Source organism: Pomacea canaliculata, linkage group LG3, assembly GCF_003073045.1.
Source record: "Pomacea canaliculata isolate SZHN2017 linkage group LG3, ASM307304v1, whole genome shotgun sequence".
NCBI classification, from domain to species: Eukaryota; Metazoa; Mollusca; class Gastropoda; order Architaenioglossa; family Ampullariidae; genus Pomacea; species Pomacea canaliculata.
The window spans coordinates 2861196-2881541 of record NC_037592.1 but is presented as its reverse complement, the minus strand read 5'-3'; the positions used below and the strand labels follow the sequence as shown (position 1 = coordinate 2881541).

Genomic DNA, 20346 nt, shown 5'->3' with positions numbered 1-20346 from the left:
GCAGTTAAAAAAGTGTGTTAAGCAAATGACAAGGTTTGAATCGGTGGGGGTGAGTGGAGGGGTTTGTGTTTTATGCCGAGCCAGCAACTAAGGCTAGATCACGGCAAGGCAGCCAGCCCTGTAATCATATGCCACATGCAGAGAAAGAACGGCGTGCCCAAGACGTGATCTGAACCCAGGGAAGCCAGTCCTCACTGTATTGTTACAGGCCCTGACCATTGCACCACCTTGGAACTATAAGGGAAGTGTCACAGAAGAAAATTGCCACTAAGAATCTAGCGTAGGCCTGTGACTAGAAAAATTCTCATACCTATCGTGCATGCTAATGCATAGAAATCTTCAAAAGGCTTATGAATGTTAACGCACTCATTTTACACACACAGAAAGGGAAAATATGTTGTCATTTCCCATCTTTAGTAGAGACTACTTTTGATTCTCAACCACACACCCCTTTCCTAGCAAAATGCCTGCTTCTACAAAATGTTACCATCTGCAAGGCTATACTCATGGTCACAAGTATACAATAATGTGGGTTAATCATTGTATTCACTTAATCATGCCAACACAGCTCTTTCAATCCCTGTCCTGCAGACATCCCCATGTACATTAAGAATATTCAGAAGACTAGATTACTGATGTACATTTTCATCTGACAAGTCACAATTCTCAAAATATTAAAAATTTTTGATAATGCAACTCTACAGCTAAATTCAACAAACAGCAGGACTCACTAACAAAGGAATGGTAGGAAGTGTCTGTGAGGATAGTTTTGAGCAATGCTAGAAACTAGCTGCAGAATAAGAAGAGAAACAACATAAATTGTACAGGTGATAGAAGAATGTTTAAAAGCTCAGCATGCTGGGACAGCAGGAAGCTGAAGTTTTTCACTCAATACCATAGGCATCACTTTAAACCTAACGTCAAAACCTGATACACTGAGAAAACAAAAATGTGAAGCAAAAGGTTTTAGGGCTTGCCCTGCCTTTTTCACAATTTGTTTTAAAAGGCATAGATGTGCACTGAAATAGTACATTTTTTCCTGCTGAGTCTTAAAAGAAAAAGAGTCCTAACATCCTTGATGGACAATTAAGCTATCGTGACCATTTTAATATTCTGATTACAGAAAAGTGTAGAAGTCATTTTCTTGATATATGCTTTTAATGACTACTTGCACATGAACTATTTATACTTGCTGGTCCTTTTTTTGGCAGGTCATCAGTACAGCAAGCTTAAACATTTTTCTCTCATCACTAACTAACCAAAGAATTGGGAAAGTGGATAGCCAAGTGGTTTGAGGAGCCATATCCAAATCTAGTGGTGTGCACAGTTGCCATTTCTACACAAACATTATTATTCATGTGATGAATGCGCTTCTGCTAGCTGACCCAGCTGAGAAATAAGTACCTGACTTTTGAGGGGGTTGGGAAAGGTAAGGCAGTGAGGAAGAAATGGAAACTGCCCTCACAGGAAGCTGACCTCAAGATAAGCAGTCTTTACCTAACTCCCCCAAAACCATAAGGTCATGGGACTACCTTTTGTAAAACAAAAAACAAAGCATAAATGAAAAGCCACATGCACATGTCAGACTCATGATTTGCCAAATCTTAAAAATTTCAAACTGACCCCTGCATCCCAAAAAAAGGTTCAGTGCACATGTGCAAGGACACTTCCAAAAGTATTTTGGAACAAAGAATATCTTTGTTCTTATCCTGCTCAGACCACACAAAAGGGATTGTGTAGGCACTAGCCCTCACACAAATACTCTGCCATGAATATTGTTATTTCACATACATATCATCAGAACACCCAAAACTGCGGCTGACTGCTCTTACACAAAAAACGCAGAAAGATTTTCTCGTATGTATGATGCCAAACACTGGGGAAAAATGATACGAACTGATTGCTTATACAGCTTTCTCTTAAACGTAACATTTACAAAATACAACCCAATAAGTCCACAGAAGAGACCATGTCACTACTGCTAAAATGGAGGAATGCCTTGGAAATGTGCATTCTGCCTGTGCACCCTGCACATTGCAAAAATAGGCTCTAAAATGGAGCAGGAATGAGTACACAATGGTTTGGCCACTGGCTTGTGAAAAAAACTATTTTCTAAAAGACCACTTTATTAATGTTAGCTGGCATTAATAATTCCACACCTTTGCTCTACTTTCTAATAGCCACTAAAATTACAAAATAAGAACAAATTGACTTCTTCAAGACAAATTCTGAATATTTATACATTTGAGAAAAATAAAGCCAGATCTTGCCATGCAAGCATAAAAATTGCAGAGTGTGATCTAATATGCTTTATCCTCAACACATGTTTAATAACAATAAAAGACAAAGATAAGCGCAAATAATGCCTCTGAAATTACGTGACTTTGGTACCATCACTAATAAAAAAATACAGTGGGTAGCTGCTAGAAAACAATGCCTCTATACTGGATCTTAAACAACAGATGGTAAAAAATTTCTTGGAATTATTTAAATGATACTAGATAACGAAAATTACATCATCTTACTTACATCTGTTGAAAATAAAGAAATAAGATACAGAATTTTTTTTTTAAATATTTGTTGCTTTATACTGTTGCATACAAATATACACCTGCGCAATAATTTTGTGGTGTGTACTCCAAGCAGATCTTGCCTTAGGTATCCTTAAAAAAATAATGATACTGGATTACACATAAACTACACTGGGAGTTTAAAACCTCACAAAATTATGATGGAAGCATTTTTGATAACTTGTGTTTCACAATAAAGCTAATGGTAAATAATAACTTCAAATATAAAGTGGAATCAGCACATTAAAATGATGACATGCTCTAATCTGAGACATGTCGAGCAGACTACCTTAATAAGTCCAACTGCATTTCATTCATTACACATTCTGTCCTATTGGCTGTTGTAAACCAAGCTATGAGTAATATAAACTCCTGCTATCAAGCATGTTTATGTCTGGTCCAACAGCAAGCATATAAATGGCAGTGCACCATAATTTTTAAATATTATCTGAATGTATCAACAAAGGCATTTTTTAAGGCTAAATAAGGCTTAGGTTATAAAAGAGGTTTTGTATAGAACACAGAAGCTACATAAAGAAAGCAAAATAGTTTACTGCATGCAGCTGGTCTGTGTAAAACTAGACTTAGGGAAATGGCAAGCACCACCTTCTGTCAACAAAATGCTAAGAACAGACTACGAAAGAAGTCATTTTTGCATGAAGATGTATCTTATAACTAAATAGTGCAACTGTGAAAACGTGATAAAAATTTGTAGATCATTTCTGTTTCATATATGAAGAAATTTCTTAAAACCTGTTTTTTATCCTCAAAAAAATCTTTCCAGTAAGCCTGTGAACACACACTCTTTATGACCTCCAATCCACCATTTCTGTACTTTCTTTTTCCTGCCACAGCTTGACAATCCTAGATAGATGGTTAGAGTAAGGCACATATTAGTATCTGTGCAGAGAAGGTCCTTGGACACTAGCATTGTTACTGGTGGCTGTAAATCAACAGAATATTTTTTCAGCTTAATGCATGAGATCACAGATCTGTGCCAAGAGTTCCCTAAAACTGCTGTAGCAGGCTCCTTATCACATTGCCCTCCTACATTCACAAACCCATAAGCTACAATACAGTGAGAGTCTCAAGGTCATCTGGAGTTCTTGGGAGTGCTAGAGACACTGCGGTCTCCTCTGTCACTTCTTTCAGACTCGTGCAAATGGGTCGATTTTGGGTGTGAGCGGGAGTGCTCACGTCCACTATGCCTTCGTGGAGAGTCACGTGCATTGCTGCCATTGGGAGTGAGGGAACGAGAGCGTGTCACCTTGCGTCTAAAAATAAAAAAGAAGGAAGAACCCTTTCACTAAATTGTGTGTCTCAAAAAGAATGCTCAGATCAAAAGCAAAATTGAAACAAGTTTTATGAGAAAGCCACTATTAAACCATAAAACCCACCACATAATCTTGTGGAAGGTCTTTTAATTAAATCATAAACCATCAAAATCTACTTAAAATCTTGCATGTTCTTCTGATGACAGATTATACAGACTAAAAGTCTCCAATCTTTGGCGAGACTTTAGGAGAAATGATCATGGTTACTCAAACCCCTACATTATCTTAAGTTTCAAACAAACCGTTTGCTGTTGCTTTCTGACTCTGAATCAGGTTCTGAGTCTGCACTATCGTCAGAAGATGAAGATGAGGAAGAAGATGATGAAGCAGAACTGGAGCTGTCTGAATTAAAGCCTGTGGGTTTCTGCAGATCAACCTTGTCTGCCATGGTGGCTACCTCTGGTCGTAATTTCTATTTAGAAATAAAACCAACATACCCAAGATAGTTACATAGTTATAATCAGCAACAATTTTTTTTCAGCAAAACATCAACAATTAAATGTGATGTAACATAAATGTAGATGACTTTCTTTAGTCTCACCACGTTACTTCCTCACCTTCAAAGCCTTGTACCACTTGCGGGAAAGCTTGGGCCGCCCACGAACTGTTTTGTGCCAGACAATGGGAAAATTCACAACACTGCAAAAGTTCTGTGTCACAGCAATAGTGTCATCCATGTTGATGACAACATGCCACCAACCCCCTGGAACAAAAACGGTTTCCCCAGGATGCTGAAGAATCTCCAGCTGAGGAAACCCAAAACTTTAAGGCAAATGATGTTGAAAGAATAAATTATCCAGACTATTATTCAAACCTTTGAAAAAGTGGAATATTTATTCAACCCACAAAAGCTTGAGCTTAAACAAATTTCTAGTGTTCCCATTTACCTACATCCATTGAAACTAACACTAAATTTTCTTGTACTGAAAACTCATAGGAATATCTGGAAAAGTGTTAGAGTTACAAATGAGATAGACTAATTCCATTAGAGTTCTATTATAAATAACATATTTTTGCAAGTGGATTATTACTATATGTGGCAGTTGGAGGGATCACCCATTTAAATAAATGCAAAACAAGGGCATCTATTTCTTGCCTTCTCTATGTTGTCTGACATGGGAGCATGCTATAACTTGATGCATAATTACATTTAAAACATAAGATATCCAATAAAGTAGAAACAAAAAAGGCAAGCAGTTCACAACAAAGGCACATAAAAAAACAATGGAAGTTGGTGATGAATGCCTACATCCCTGAAGAAAAGACATCCAAATCAATGAAGACTCCATGAGAACATCCAGAAATTCTTATCCATGGCTAAGAAAAAAAAAATCTGTTTATAATGGCTGCTTGTATAACCAGACACTTGTCCTCACTTGAGAGTTTTGCAATCATCCATCTGAAATTTTAACCCAAAGAATAAACAAAAAAGGGTATTTTGGAAAATAAGAGCTATATTCAAAAGAAAAACCATCTAAAAGGAACACTTACAGGCTTGTACTCTTGAGGCCAGGTTGGCAACTGTGTCAATGGGTAAACATGCGTAAACCATGTGATTGCCTCATCTCGCTGCTTACCCCCCATATCTGGCTTCACTTTCACAAGTTCTCGTGGAGTATTTGTTGGCAAAAGACACCACCTGGACAGGTGACCCCAAAAAAAAAAAATCAAATAGATGGTAAATAACTCAGGGGATATAAACTAAATGGCTAAAATAGTGATCTAGGTGGCCTCAAGTAAAGTAACATTGTGGTTTGTACAATTAGAAACCCATCTGTTACAATTAATGAAAAAATTGAAGATCAAATGTTGAAAAAGATGTAACAAAAAATGCAGCCCACTCGTGTGATGTCCACCATAATGAAACTGTGTAGAAATGGATGTTTAATATGAAGAATGATTAAGCATTAAGACAAATTGTTAAATTATTGTACATTAGAATTCCTCTCTTACTCTATAGCAATATCAGAAACTTCTGTAGTGAAGCTTTATGGCAGCCAGTCCATAAGAATATAATGCAGGATACCTCAAACAAAACTTTATAGCATTACTTGAAATACAGTAGTAGTAAAGAAAAGAAGCAGAACACTCAATAAATCTTGAAAGTGACAAACCGTTTGTGACCCTTAACTAGGGCATTCCAAGCGCTGGTACCCAATGGATCTATATGAATACCTGTTCCTGATCGAGCCGAGCCCATCACAAACCACCTGTGGAGAAAAATCTTGACTGATGAAAGAAGTGAACACAGAGATGATGATTTTAAATGCTTTCTTCGTGGTATGTAAAGGTAGCCTTTTCCTGGGCAGAATAAGACTGCAGATGACATCTTATCCTTAAACTGTTACTGGTAATACACACTTTACACAAATCTATCAGTATTTGCAGACCTACCTAGCCTGAACATTTTGATACATAAGCAATATTTAAATCAGGAGATACCTGTTACATTACTAAATTGAGCCTCAATATCAACATCATATAATTCAGCTTCAATATATTTATATATCATACCAATATATCTAAATCATAAACTTCAAATTCAATGAAATAATGAAATGAATTTTAAATGAAACAAAAAATATATAAATATCATGACAATATATACATGTATATAAATTAATCATACCTATAAGGTGGACGCTTGGGTTCTCCAGCATACTTAAAGAGATCATCCCGAAAGTAACTTGGCACTTCATAGTCTTCAAGTAGACACTTTCGTTTGGGATGCTGTGTCAAAATATCTCATTTTATATACAGATGATATGTAGCATAGTTTGTACTGCTCTATTCATGCTTTGAGAAACTTGACATTTACAGAATATGTGTATTTTTCTTCTTTCAAGTTCCACCATCACAAATATAAAAGTGATTTAAGATGAATTACAACTTTTTGCTTCCTAGATGTAGGGCTAAATAAATGACACATACCTGCTCCATCCTGATGTGAATGTATGAGCATTTGTGAATGAGTTTCTAAAATATGTACCTTCTGCTATCCCTAAAGCTATTAGCAAGTTATCTCCATCACTTTACACATTTCTATCAGAATGTGCAAACCCACCTCTCCATAGCTGCTGTCAAAAATGTAGAGAGGGCTGTCATCAGAATTATTCTTCATGTAGGCAACAAAGTACTTCATCTTCATTTTCACAGAATAACCTTCATCATCCTCTCCACACTTGAATCGTTGATTTCGGTATTTCTTGCATAGCCGCTACAAATACACAAACAAAATGAAACCTACATAAAAAGCCACTGTAAATACACAAACCTGTCATTTAAAAAAAGCTAGGAAGGTAGAACTAGAAAAGAAATTTCATGTTGAGCTTAGAAGAGGTGATTTTCAACAAATATTACATTTTTAAGTAAACTGCAAAGAGTTGAGTTTAAAGATTTTCCATTTTTAGAAAAAGAATACAAACTCACATCAAGTGTCCATTTGTACTTGGCAGGCCAGTCTTCTTGAACATTGGTTAGGACAGCTGGGGTATAAGTTTTCTCGTACCGAGTGACAAACTCTTCCGTGCTAACCTTGCTCACATCAATTCGTTCTACGTTATCTCGAAAAGATGAGAGAGATAAATCAAAAGTCTCTGCATAATTCAGGCAATGCCATCCATGTTTCTCTGATGAAAGCTCTGTGAGTAAATAAGAAACCTTTTTTATTTTATTAAACATTACAGGTATCACACAAGTGAATTTTAAACTCTTTTAAAGTTCATCTGTTTTTCAGTATGCATCATATAGCTGAGTCAACCCCTCGGCCTTTACAAGCACTTTAGTAAGCACACCCCAAAAGATTTAGTTTTATTGATCATGTGAATCCTCAGTTTCTGTTAATACAATGTGCTTCTTTTTAGTTTATCTTCACCTTGACAGTAGCAAGCTTTATATCAGACAGCATTAGTAAGCTTTATATCAGACAGCAATTAGTAAACTTTATATCTGACAACAGTAAGCTTTGTATCAGATAAATGCAGGTTCTTTGCATATCAGTTACTAACTACAGATATCTGATGAAAGACCACCTGAAATATCTGTGGTCAGTGGCTGAAACTCAAAGAAACTATGCAGTCAATTTGACTACATCTATGATCCACATGACCACATAATACAAAGGAACTCTGCTGCAGGCTTTTTTATTTGTTTATGCTTTGAAGATTAAAAAGATACACCTGTATCTTGACTAGTAATGTGTGCCATACATGGTCAAACTGACTCAGGCTGTGGTCAACCAAGTTATGATCAAACTGATTGGTCGAATCACCACCCCCTCTACAACCTAGTGCCAACTTTATTTTTTCTATGTTCTTTCCTGTGATGGCGGATGGGTAGTAGCCACTTAATACTAAGAAGGTTAAACAACAGAAAAATTTCCTCTAAAATATGTGTAAACCTTACATTATTATCTGACAGAACATGCCCAATTCAACTACTTAGACAAAATATAATAAAGGCCACAAATACTTTTTAAAAATTTTACTATTAAAAACAACCCAGTATAAGTGTAGTAATGTTATTTTTAGTTGACCATTCAGTTAGACTCTTGCACTGTCAATACTGGCTTAAAACTTTCATTACATTCAAACTAAACAGTTCTAAAAAGGGAAACCACTGCATTACTTTATTTCTGCCCATCACCTGATGCCCATTCCTAAAAAGGTATTCAGATGTTTAAGATATTTCATGGATGCAATGAAATCAATAATGGATATGCATGTATTTTTCTCCTCACCACAAACACTACTAGAAATTCGGAAAAGTTTTTATTAGATGTTGTAGTACTACTAAACACAAATGTTATTTTTCACAACGAATAGCTGCTAACTGAAACTCGCTGCAAGTAAATACCCAGTGTAGCAGTAAATATGCGCCAAATTTTATTACCTTCATTTATAGAATTGTTTTACAACTGATGCACTGTAACACTGGTATGTGAAACTGACCCAGACAATATTTATTAAAGATTTTGTTGGAGTACATTCAACAGGCCGCAATGCCTAGGTAATGACAACCAGTCTTTACTATTTTTACTTGTTCCTCTGAAATCTAAACTAAGGAGTCATTAAAATATAAAGATTTTCAGCTGTCTGACTTAGTTCCACCTACATCATATTGGCCGACGACGAAAATAATACTCAAAGCATCTCTCACAGGATAAAGCCTATGCATTCTTTCAATCCCGAAACAAAAATCGGATCGGTATTCAAACCTGTTATGCAACATCCTCGTGAGCATTATGCTGTCATTCTACCCACATTACAACACTACTGAATCAACAGGTCATTCGTATAAAATAATAATCCATTTTAGGTCGAATTTAGTTAACGACGTGCATAAGCACATGTTCATGGTAACCCACCAGGTCGAGCTTTAGATTTCGCTTCTCGAACTCTTTTGCGAAGTCTGTGGTCCATACAGGACAAACAAACGTTAATGGGAGAAAATATTACAACAGCCTGATCTGATCACGACTGTAAAGATGGAGTTCAAGACGAAGAGTCAAGCTTCCCACCAGATTCTAAGATTCGACCTGTAGATGCCACAATTGCCGCAAAGCACACTCAAGGGAGACAACTCTTGTTGCTAAACAATTCTGTGACCCGGATATGACCCCAATAGTGGGGGGGCAACTATCAACATCAATGAGAATGTAAATAACCTGAGCTGCTTTCTTCACGGACTGCTTTATTTATTTCTGCCGTTCTGTTCTTACTGCAACGCCATACTCTCGAGTTTTTATGTATGCTTGAATTCTGAGCAGCATGCATCCACGAAAGAAAGCTGTGCGTGGTTTTTTGGTCTGAGAATCAGAATGTGACATAACACGACCCTTGGCTTCGCCAACCCAGCGTCAACAAACCAGGTGCACAATCCAGCTGCGATGGATCGTAAGCAGTTGTCGACTCTGTCCTCATTATTGTGACAAGTACTGTTATTTAAGCGGTCTCTTGTTCTTCTGAACGGAAAGGAACATGACATTTTAACCCAATTCTGTTGCCAAGATAGACCACAAGAGGTTACTGAAATGTATACATACGGCACAGTATGTTGCAGTAATGTTTTTAATACACATTTTTCAGCATAAATCGAATACTTCTTGGAAAAATTATAAACTATTCTACAACAAACGTGATATTCATTACTAGCTTCAGATTATCGATAGAAAGTTTACTAGGTCTGGAATAGTGGAAATTCAATTTATCTCCTACACGGTTATATGCTCTACCTAGATGAAGTAAAGCTGCTGTCTCAGTGTGATTTTAACTGTTTGGCTATATGATGTTTAATAGCTATTGGCGCAGTCATACATATATTTAGGTGTAGTGCAAACAATATCAATAAAATTTTATCGATAATAGAATAAATAAATGCCTACCTGTTTCCATCTTGCCCAAGTTAATTCTGTGTGATTTATAGATGTTGGTCATGTCAAAGTCTTTGATAGTTTCTAAAATGTCTCTTTTGAAATAAATTTAAAAGAATTGTGTTTTTATTATACTTTTTAAAATAAATAAATACATTACTGCTGTTTCCAGGTTCGGATGAAGATATAAAAATTCAAAAACAGGAGGAAAGCAGTGATGATGCTGCAAGTATCACAGTCATTGATCTGAACAAAGAGTATGCCGATAAATCTTATGTCAGTGAGGATGAAGGTGACTCCATGGAGGCCACCCACAAAACACATGCAGATGAGATAGACCACAATCAGGAAGAACAGCAGCAAGGAATGAACCTCATTGTTGACCGATCTTCAGATGGACACAAGAGGCCTTTGCTCAGGAAGAGTTGGACCCATACTTCCAGGCAGGACAAGGAGACAGTGGAGAAGGAGACAGAATTGAAAGTGAACAGTTTGGGGAATTGCCACTCGTGTTTCAGTTCCCAGGTAACATGGATGACTCAGCCAAAGTCTATTCCTGTCACATATGCAACTTCAAAACTGCCTTCAAGAACAGTCTGGTCAACCATCAGGCAGTCCACTCAGATGCCAGGCCTTGGATCTGTGAAATCTGTGACTATGCAGCCAAAAGAAAGCAAGACCTTAAAAAGCACCTGCAGACCATGCATGGATTGGTAGTTGATTCTCTAGCCTTAAAACCTGGCATCAATCCTTTCTCATCTTCTGCTTCCTCCAGCAGTCTCACCAGCCCTGTTGAGTCCAAGCCTCATGTAGCCAACTCATCTCCTTTGCATGGCAACGCTGCAGGATCCATGCATGGACATCAACAGGTAGTGAACAGCTCGATTCCGCCAGTGCCAACGTCTGTGCAGATGACTGGGGCTGTACCAGGCCTGCTATCAACTGCTGGAAAATTTCTTGCAGACAAATTCCCCTACTCTCAGGTCTGCAGTGATGTAGGGGTAGCAAAGCCAGGTTTGCCTCCCTTGTCTGTGCGGGATTCCAACTTCTTATCTTCCATGGACTCCGATACTGAGCTGTCAGATGATATCTCAATGTCTGATCACAAGAAGGGACTGGTGGCCAGGAATGTTCATTATCAATCAGTGGCCAACTCTAAGAGACTGCCTTCAGTGCGAGAAATGCTTCTCAAAGACAAACTGCACCATTCCTCAAACACTGAGGACAAATCACTTTTCAGGACATCATCTTCACCCTCAGAACTTGAGAGTGGGCCTACCAGAGAGCAGTCCAAATCATCTGGGATTGCAGATCATTGGCACTGTGAACTTGAAACAGAATCAAAGCGTGGGAGAAAACAAATATTGTTGGATTCTTATGAAGGTAGAAGCCCTGACTCAGAGAAGGGTTGTTCTTCTGCCAAAATGGGGCGATACCTGTTTGCATCTGAGTTGTCTGCTCATGTTACCAGTCAGAGTGATCAGGGCACAAATATGGAGCCTATGAGTAGCACTGTGATGCGGTCAAAATCTTTGGAGACCAAGCGATCATTCCACTGTGCCCACTGTGACATTCTTTTCTTCGAGAATGCTCTCTACCTAATGCATATGGGCCTACATGATGGTACCAACCCATGGAAGTGTGCAATATGCAAATGTACCTTTTTTGAGAAGTATAGTTTCACGTCACATTTTATCAACCAGCATTGAGACCATAATACTTTAGTTTCCCTTACATCATAGTGTTTGTAAATCACTATAGAGAGCTCTAATCATGCAAAGAAAATTTGCTAAGTGTGTTTATAATATAAACAGTTTGACATCAAGACTAAGAAAACAAGAACTTAGGTCAAAGTTTTTGCTACTGATACATAAGACCTCCAATATGTTTATCAAGCAGGGAAAGGAGGTGGAGGGGATTGGTGTTTTACATGAGCCAGCAACTAAGGCTATATCACTGCAAGGCAGCCAGCCCTGAAAACAGGGAGGGGGCTAAAACCCCCAACAATTTTAACCAAGGGTGTGAAAAACCACAACAATTTTGACTAAGGGTGTGATAAACCCCAACAATATTAAATGGGAATATGAAAATCGCCTCTATTCTTGTTGCAGGAAACCTGATTTATTATTGCTGTGCAGTTGATAGGCAGCTCTCGTCTGATTTTTCCTATTCTTTTAAGGAATTCCATGAATGTTTGTCTCGTCACTCCTCAGCTATTGTGTTCAGGTCCCAGTTTTGATGGCAGCATCTACATTTTACTGCTATAACTTTGACAAATATTTTGTGCATTTAGTGTGATTTTGTCCATTACAATGTGAGCTGTGGATGTAGTTTTATTTGTTTTTATTTTTTGTTTCTTTGTGGCCTGGTAGAAGAACATGAAATATGTTGGTGTTTGTCTTTTACTGTCATTAGATGACAATCAGGAGATCGTTACTGCTTACTACAGATGACCAGACCCTAAATCTTTTCAGAAGCAGACTCATAAAGTGACAATCTATCATGGGCATATTGTGTATCACCTAAAAAATTCAATTTTATTTTTGGTTAATAATCATAAATGCATCATTTATGTAGTTAAAGATTACATGGTCAAGTTTTAAGGATGGCAGGAATAAAGGTGTAACTGATCAACAATGAGAGAAAATATAAATATCTGTTGCTATATATTTGTCATATAGCTTGTGCACCCCTGCTAAATTTCTCTCCATCAGAAATAAAATTTTCCTTAATTATTTAATGTGATACTGCATTTACTACTTAAAATCAAATGCAGTAGTGTGGTGTATAGTTTGAAAGTAACGAAGAAGGTTTGGAACATGACAAGTATATTGTAAGGATGACCTGGATAGGTTTAAAGAAGAAACTTTGAAATTTATTATTGCACCCTAAGCCTTTTCTTAGTAATAGAAATCTGGTGATTTGGTTACATGAGAAGTCATTTTGGGAATCACTGTCTGTAATGAACTACATGTTCAAGACCCTGATGGTCAGAGGTACAGCTATATAAAAGGTAAGTATGTTCTTGGAAACTGACTTAAGGAAAATGATGTGGAGCAAAACTAATTTTGATTAAAGCTAATTAATATGTAAACAAGAGTCAAGTTCCTATTGTATATTTTTGGTGGCAAAAATACACAACATTTAAATAAATACCCAGATGATGTAGATGGAAATCATGAGAAAATCCACACAGACGTGGGGATATCATACAACCCCACACAGTGGTCCATCTAGATCAATTTAGCATAAGCATGAACGAAGATTTACTGTATTTCTAACACTTTTCATTCAAGATTTCTTTTCTTTTAGTACTGTCCCCAAAGGCCAACAACCTATCTTGATCATCGGAAGAGATTAAACCCATGATGTGCTGTAGGAAGGGAAAACTCTGGTCACAGTCTCATCTTTATGAGAAGATATATGACATGATTGTTGGACTCAAATGTCATTCATTCATCAGTCATTTGTCCCTTGGCTGATACCAGTTGTTGGAGGAGCTCATGGGTAGACGTGTCAGCTGACAACGCCCACCACTCAGGTTTGTCGTTAGCAATAATGAGCAGGTACTGCCTGGGACGACTCGTTCACTCTTTCATGTTCATTAGGCAGTTCTTCCTCTGGCTACTGCGGTATCAACCTCCCTTCAAGGACAGTCTTCAAGAGAGTGTTGTGGTGGGTCATATGACCAAATCAGACCAGCTTACACTGCTTGACTGTTACCAGCAGTGCTTAATGGTGTCATATCAGTGTGGCCATTGTGCTTCCGTCATTGGTTTTTCTCTTCCCTGCATAAGATCCAGAGCAGCCTCCTCAGGCACTTGTTCTTGAAACCATAGATTCATCTCTCCTTATTGTTAAGAGAGTCTAAGTTGCACATCTGTAAAGCAGGTCTGAAGCCAGGCAGTTCTTCTGCCAGTAGTTCATCAAAGGTGGTGCTGATGCAGTTCTGTATTATTTTCACCATGACCTTGTTTTGGTGTCTAATCAAATTTATGGTTTTGTGGTCTAGGCACCGTTGGCTGTGACTACATCCATGATCTGGGCTATTCTTTGTGTTCCCAGTCTCATTGGAACAGAGCAGTAATCCTTTATTGTTTCATCCCTACACTACTTGAGAAGCTTAGATGGAACGTTGTTGATGACAGGTGACCTGCAGTGAAAATCTGTAGTTAATTTTCTTCTACAAATAAACTACAGCCAATTGGTTGGCCACATCATGAACATGTGGGCACTGGGCAGTACATTTTGTGGAAAGCCTTTAGTCATATTTTCCCCAAATGACTTGGTCATGAATGGCCATATCCATCTAGAAGCCTAGCTTGTGTCAAATACCAGTCATTAGGGCTTCAGCAAAGACACAAGTTTGTTGCATGGTCATGTGTCGGTGGCTTAGTTATGCTTGACAGGATTATGTAAAAAGAGGGTTACTTATCTGGGTATAATTATTATAAAACTTGTATGCATGCACCACGCAAACATTACCTAAGTCACTTTGAGCTCTATACATTCCAGTGTTCCGGTGTTCAGTGGAGTACTCTTTACATATTTAAAGTTTTCAAAAGCTGTTGAAATGACACTCATGTCAACAGATGTGTTGATGTCTAAACTCTCATTTGTCTCCTTTCCCCAACTAATGTTTTAAAATAATAAATGTTAAAGAAATAATACTTTTGAGTGCTTTACAGAATAAACTGGATTATCCATTGAGGCAGCAAAGAGCTTCTATTGCTTTGTATATTTGCTCTGTTGACACAATGACCAATTTCTGTTGCAGCTTGTGCATGTCCACACTTCATGCATGCACACACACATATTATGCACTTTAAAAAAATTACACATAAACCATTCTCTGTTGTAAGCTTATTTATCATAAAATCCCTGACAGAATGACTTGAGTAAGTCAAATGGAAAGTCTGTAAGCAAATGGAGCTGCTTTACATCTGCTATTTATTGTCAAAGGTGTTTTGTCACGGCTTTGAATGTTTGCGCACTTAATACAACTGACTGCCATCACATATCTAGATGTAAGGATAATCTCTCAAATAAATGAAACCATGCATAACCACAAGGGCGGGCATGCAGGTGGTAACAACTGTCAACTTCTTTCATTTCGTTTCTATAGCAACAGGCTTATGTCTTAGCACAAGACACAGCTAGTGTCTTCTGTCCAAATTTGATACATTTAACAAATATTGACATGTAGCACATGAATCCATACACAACTATGACAAACAGAAGAATGAATCAGCGCCCAAATTTTTTAACCCCATTTTTTTTTTAAATGTCATCATGTAATTTCCAAATTAAAAACATGGCTAGATACTGTACCATGAGGAAATGGGGCAAAAAATCCATTGTCACCTGTCCGAACAGCACCAAGATTTTGTGTCTGTCATCTTCACTGATAGTTTATTTAAAAATAATGCACTTTTGCTGGATGTGGCAATGCAGATTGCCTTTCAGTCCCCAACAAGAGATGAAGGCATGTTTTGCAAGATGCAAGGAACTGCAATTTGTTAATATATTTCCACTCTGCAGACCTTTACAAGGCAGCTCTCAAAGCAAGAAATATGAGAGATGGTTCTTCTTTTCATTTCTTATTCAAAGAATAACTTCAAGCCAGATCCTTTTGTGAATGTCTGTAGAACTGTTTATGCAATCAACATCAGACACTTGTGAATTGTTCTACCTCATCATCTCTCATGCAGTCCAGTTCAGGCTGTCATCCCTTTCTGTGACCAGCAAGTCAGCTTCAGCTGAACAATTAAGAGATAGGGAAGAAAAGAAATGTTTTCACTCCCACTCAGAAACAATGATGCTCCACTTTTCTTCTTCCACAAATTGTTTGTCGATGCATCTGAAGCAAACAAAAAGAGCACAGAAAATAATATGGCATCTGCAAATACGCACAGTTAACATATTCAAGCACCCCCATGTGTACATGCATGTTGCCCTCTCTCCTTACATGCAGGTATGTGTACCTGTGGTTACATACATGCACAAGCATTTTTAGTATGATAAATGTTAATGATCATAGTTTCATTCTGAAAGAACTGTAACGAGAAAAAACAGTCTGATAATTTGTATTACAATGAAGACTTCTGTCAGAATATGATATATATATTGATAATCTAAAGCTGTAATAAAAAGTAATCATTGCTGACAATATGATATGATAAAGCATGACAGCACTCCTGACCTGATCATGAAGTCACCACAGAAAATGCATTCTGAAGAAACCAGGTCATGAAGCTTGGTCTAGAAAAGAACAGCAACAGTTTGTTAGTCGTTTATGCAAAATTTAAGTGCTCTGGCACTGCATGTGTAAATTTATGCACTCGTACATGGATGTACATGTCTGCATATGTATGAATTCGTATATGTGCATGAATGAATGTCAAAAATGCATTTATTAATATAGATACATGTTATTAACTATTGTTTTCTTTAAGCTGGATCCCGACCTTGTATGTAACTGTCAGTTCATTGACAGTTCTGTGAGCACAACACAGCAGTCTTGCCGCCACACAAAGAAACTCACTTACAAAATTTCAATTATTATTCTTGTCCTCAAAAAGACAACTCTAGATCAATCAAAGAAGCATTTTAAGCACTAATCTATCCAATCCTCACATCTATCAGCCAAACATGCTGGCCAACTGATCTCCTAACCCACTTAACTCAGTAAATAATAATAAAGTATATCCTGCCTGTGGACAAGCGCTTCACAAATGACAGAGGGTGGTGTGATGTCAAAATAAAGTGAAAAGACAAAATGATGTAGGTGTTTAGTAGACTGTGTCTACTCCATGCCAAAGGGTAGCATCTACATACAATCACATACACCTACAATCCACAGCTCAAATATCATACAAGCTAGAATACACTCCCTAACAAATGAAGTTCAGATAGCACACCCAACAGATGCCACCAGTCACACTGGAAAAATAAATGAGCCCAGCAGAGGCAAAAGTTCCTAATCATCAAAGGTCAAGCAGACATGAATCCCAAAGAACTGTGCAGTCTGCACACTGAAAAGGAACCGAAGCCACCGAAAAGGAAAAGGCACGACCTTCCAAACACACAATGGCAGGCCCATCAAAAACATACACAATCACAAGTCCAACACGAGGAACAAATCAGATAAGAGACAAATAAAACAGAATGAATGAATTAAATCACCATTACTAGTTTACTATTTCTTGAATGAATGAATACATACCTGTACATCCATATCCTTTGCTGCTTTTTCTGGACCTCCAGGTGCACGATTGTGAGCTGGGCTGCCCTCCATCTCAGCAAGTTTCCGCTGAAGACTCTCTACCTGACTTTTCTTTGAAGTTGGTAGAGTCGGCAGAACCTGCAGACACTGCTAGTTTTACAATCTGTTCTCTTTTTTTCAAATTTCTTTTTTTCCCCCTAGAATTGGCAATTCGGAATGGGTCAACTTTTGCTTAGATTGGGTTATGATAGATCTAAAGATGAATAAATATACATTAGCATATAATCACCTTTTAGAAATATTTAACCTCTTTACATTTATCACACTTTGCTGGAAGAGCACATCTCAATCCATCAGTGACTATAATTACTATAGGCTGTTCTCAGGACAGCATATTTGTCTCAAATCACCTTCCTAGTTTTTTTTTTTTGCTGTTGATGATAGCATTATCACATCACTACTACCCTCATCTTCAAAATCCTTGCCATGACTGTTTAGTGGCACTGTGAAAGTCAATGGGTTAGACATCACAAACAGGCAATGGTTGTGTTCGCTAAAGTCAGCAGGTTTGGCCACAGAAGTGAGGGTGAATGCACGAAGCAAGATCGTGCATACTGGAAAGTGTTGACATTATTTTTGTTAAAAGTGTATAGAATTTTCTAGAAGGGTTGCTGACTTTCTCTGTTGTCCAACCACCTGGCAAGTTTTCCACTTCCAGCTCAGCCATGAAAATCTCCATGCTAAATAAGACGTGTAAACACTACCTTCCCAAAAAGGTGTGATGCATATGATTTTTTGTTAATGTTTGCTGAATATTTGCAAAAGACTTTTTTAATATTGTAAATTATTTCTCTAGAATAGGTTTAAATAGAAAATTAAGACAGTGTCTAATTACCTACAACCTTGTTATACAGAGATACAGTTTAGTTTGAATTAAGGTTAAGATAAAGGCGAGCCACAGTAACAGACTTTGAACCAGCCTGGAGAAAGGACAACAGATCCAAATGTCAGCATATATATATATCGTGTTGCAATAACGACATCAACACCAAGAGATGACACCTACATTGAGTAGCTGTGAGATAAGCTTGAGACGTGACGCTTGGATTCTATGTGAATTCAGAGGATACTGACTTCCAAGTGATGATGTCACGATTTTGTTACACAAAGTAGCAGATCATTCTATTGTATGGTGAGTGAATTTATAGAACAACACTTTTTTTTCCCAGCCATGGGGTTCATAATTGTAAAAAACTAAAGCTGAAGAAAAAGTAAACTGTTGGAAAGGTTTAATTCTTAAAAGCCTTTTATGTGTTCTGAATGCCATTCATTCAAAACTGAAATTTTTGTCTCGGTTACATAAATCATCAACAGTGTATGTGAATTTTACTGATTGTTGAGTGATATTTTTTTTTTGTAGTATGTGTTAAAGTAGACAGGGCCTAAAGGGGCAGATTTAGTTTGGCTCTGAGTTGTGCAAAAGAACATGTTCACTGCTTCTGCTTGTCTCACATGATAATGAATTACTATCCACTGCTTTAATTCCTCTCACATGTTAAGGAATGCAACCTAACTGCTTGTATTTGTCTCATAGGATGATAAAAAAAAAATTACCCAATGGACTTACTTCTGCTATAAGACAGTCCATGTGAAACTTGTGTCCACAAGGAAAGAGGTAGAATGCCCGGGACATGAGTGGGTATGTGCACACACTACACTTGTCTTCTGCCTTCACAAGGGAGTACCTGAAAATTCAGCCTTAAGAGGGTAAGAACCCAGGTAACTTTGTAATTGAAGTATTGTAACTTTGTAAACTAAGTGCTATAATAGCAATAACATCACCATAACACTGAACCCACCACATTACTACCAGATCAACCTTCATTTTTATACTTTTGCAAAATGGCAGCTGACTATTCACAACAACTGATACTAACAGAATGTTCTAATCAATACTATTAACAGCCATTGTCTGAAGCCAGTGTGCCCATGTAAAAAGCATAAAAAACTACACACTTGTTGCGGAAACTTTGAATCTCGCGTCGTATTTCTTCTGCACTCTGTGTAGCCTCTTCCATTTCAATCTTGAGTGACTCAATATGCTGATTGTATTCTTGCAAGGATGACACAATGGCATCCTGCAAACAGTCACAAAACATGATGTGCATTTGGAATGCATTTTATGACATGAAATCCCTCTAATCTCATGCTCTTAATTGCTGGAAGTCACAGGATTTTGGTATCTAGGTCTGCATATTACTCCACAATATTTGATTATATTTACTTTGAAATGATCAATGGTGACAAAGTCAGGGAAGAAAGGCAAGACATCTTCAATCTTCAGCAAGTCACATTCATGAAGGAATTCCATGGCACGCTTGATGTCTTTCTCCTCCTCCACTACATGCCGAGCTGTTGAAAAAATAATTACCTGCTAACTGAATGGTCTGAAAGCAAACAATGTGGGATATTCTGAAATAATCTACTTAATTGAAATCTCTTAATTATACACTAGACTTTGCATCTCTAACATAAAGAAGAAAAGAAGAAAATACACTGCAATAAGGTGAACACTGACCAATTCGTAGCCACAGCTTCTTGCGCAACTCAAGATCATCTTCAGCCGGTTTATTTGCCTGCTGCTTAGCAAGCTCCACATCCACCTGCAACAAGAAATGGATTTTTTTTAAGTTAGTATCTTACTAAAATCCATCATCTGAAAACATTTTGCTCTGGGGTGTTACTTTAACAGCTTCAATAAAATGTAATCCTTATTTTTTCACCTGCACACTTATATAATTTAAATTTGCTTTTTATTTGCTTGTGTTCAACACAGACAGTGAAATC

At 37.5% G+C, this 20346-nt stretch overlaps 3 protein-coding genes across 5 annotated transcripts in view; 1 reads left to right on the top strand and 2 right to left on the bottom strand.

Moving 5' to 3' along the window:
* Positions 1 to 397: 397 nt before the first annotated feature.
* On the bottom strand, positions 398 to 9472 carry LOC112559953 (bifunctional arginine demethylase and lysyl-hydroxylase JMJD6-like). The gene is made up of 9 exons (XM_025231468.1): positions 9270 to 9472; positions 7334 to 7545; positions 6969 to 7121; positions 6534 to 6634; positions 6019 to 6114; positions 5396 to 5543; positions 4462 to 4650; positions 4147 to 4316; positions 398 to 3844 (listed from the first exon to the last, which is right to left on the bottom strand). Exons 1-9 carry the CDS (start codon positions 9322 to 9324, stop codon positions 3664 to 3666), a joined length of 1305 nt encoding a protein of 434 aa, XP_025087253.1. The 5' UTR covers positions 9325 to 9472; the 3' UTR covers positions 398 to 3663.
* A 47-nt stretch (positions 9473 to 9519) lies between these two features.
* Positions 9520 to 15376, top strand: LOC112559954 (zinc finger protein Pegasus-like). Of its 3 annotated transcripts, none has more exons than XM_025231470.1 (2): positions 9520 to 9773; positions 10447 to 15376. In XM_025231470.1, the coding sequence occupies exon 2, from the start codon at positions 10805 to 10807 to the stop codon at positions 11981 to 11983; it is 1179 nt and encodes a 392-aa protein (XP_025087255.1). In that variant the 5' UTR covers positions 9520 to 9773; positions 10447 to 10804; the 3' UTR covers positions 11984 to 15376. The 3 variants fall into 3 exon arrangements, with proteins under 3 accessions (XP_025087255.1, XP_025087254.1, XP_025087256.1); XM_025231469.1 differs by having other exon boundaries at positions 9520 to 9798; XM_025231471.1 differs by lacking the exon at positions 9520 to 9773 and adding an exon at positions 9897 to 9926.
* Positions 15126 to 20346, bottom strand: part of LOC112559958 (vacuolar protein sorting-associated protein 18 homolog) — a 24547-nt gene continuing 19326 nt past the window's right edge. The window contains exons 25-31 of the mRNA XM_025231475.1: positions 20078 to 20162; positions 19784 to 19911; positions 19516 to 19637; positions 19127 to 19244; positions 17500 to 17637; positions 16477 to 16535; positions 15126 to 16134 (exon numbers count right to left, since the gene is read on the bottom strand). Coding sequence (XP_025087260.1) covers positions 16071 to 16134; positions 16477 to 16535; positions 17500 to 17637; positions 19127 to 19244; positions 19516 to 19637; positions 19784 to 19911; positions 20078 to 20162 — 714 coding nt within the window. The 3' untranslated portion in view covers positions 15126 to 16070. The remainder of the gene's footprint in view (positions 16135 to 16476; positions 16536 to 17499; positions 17638 to 19126; positions 19245 to 19515; positions 19638 to 19783; positions 19912 to 20077; positions 20163 to 20346) is intronic.

Excerpts from the sequence above, each read along its gene's own strand:
- LOC112559953 (XM_025231468.1), bottom strand. The coding sequence starts at position 9,324 with ATGGACCACAGACTTCGCAAAAGAGTTCGAGAAGCGAAATCTAAAGCT. Across the intron at positions 6,115-6,533 it reads CCCAAGCGTCCACCTTATAG|GTGGTTTGTGATGGGCTCGG; the intron begins GTATGATTAATT and ends TTTTCTCCACAG. Across the intron at positions 5,544-6,018 it reads CTAGTTAAGGGTCACAAACG|GTGGTGTCTTTTGCCAACAA; the intron begins GTTTGTCACTTT and ends TCACCTGTCCAG.
- LOC112559954 (XM_025231470.1), top strand. The coding sequence starts at position 10,805 with ATGGATGACTCAGCCAAAGTCTATTCCTGTCACATATGCAACTTCAAA.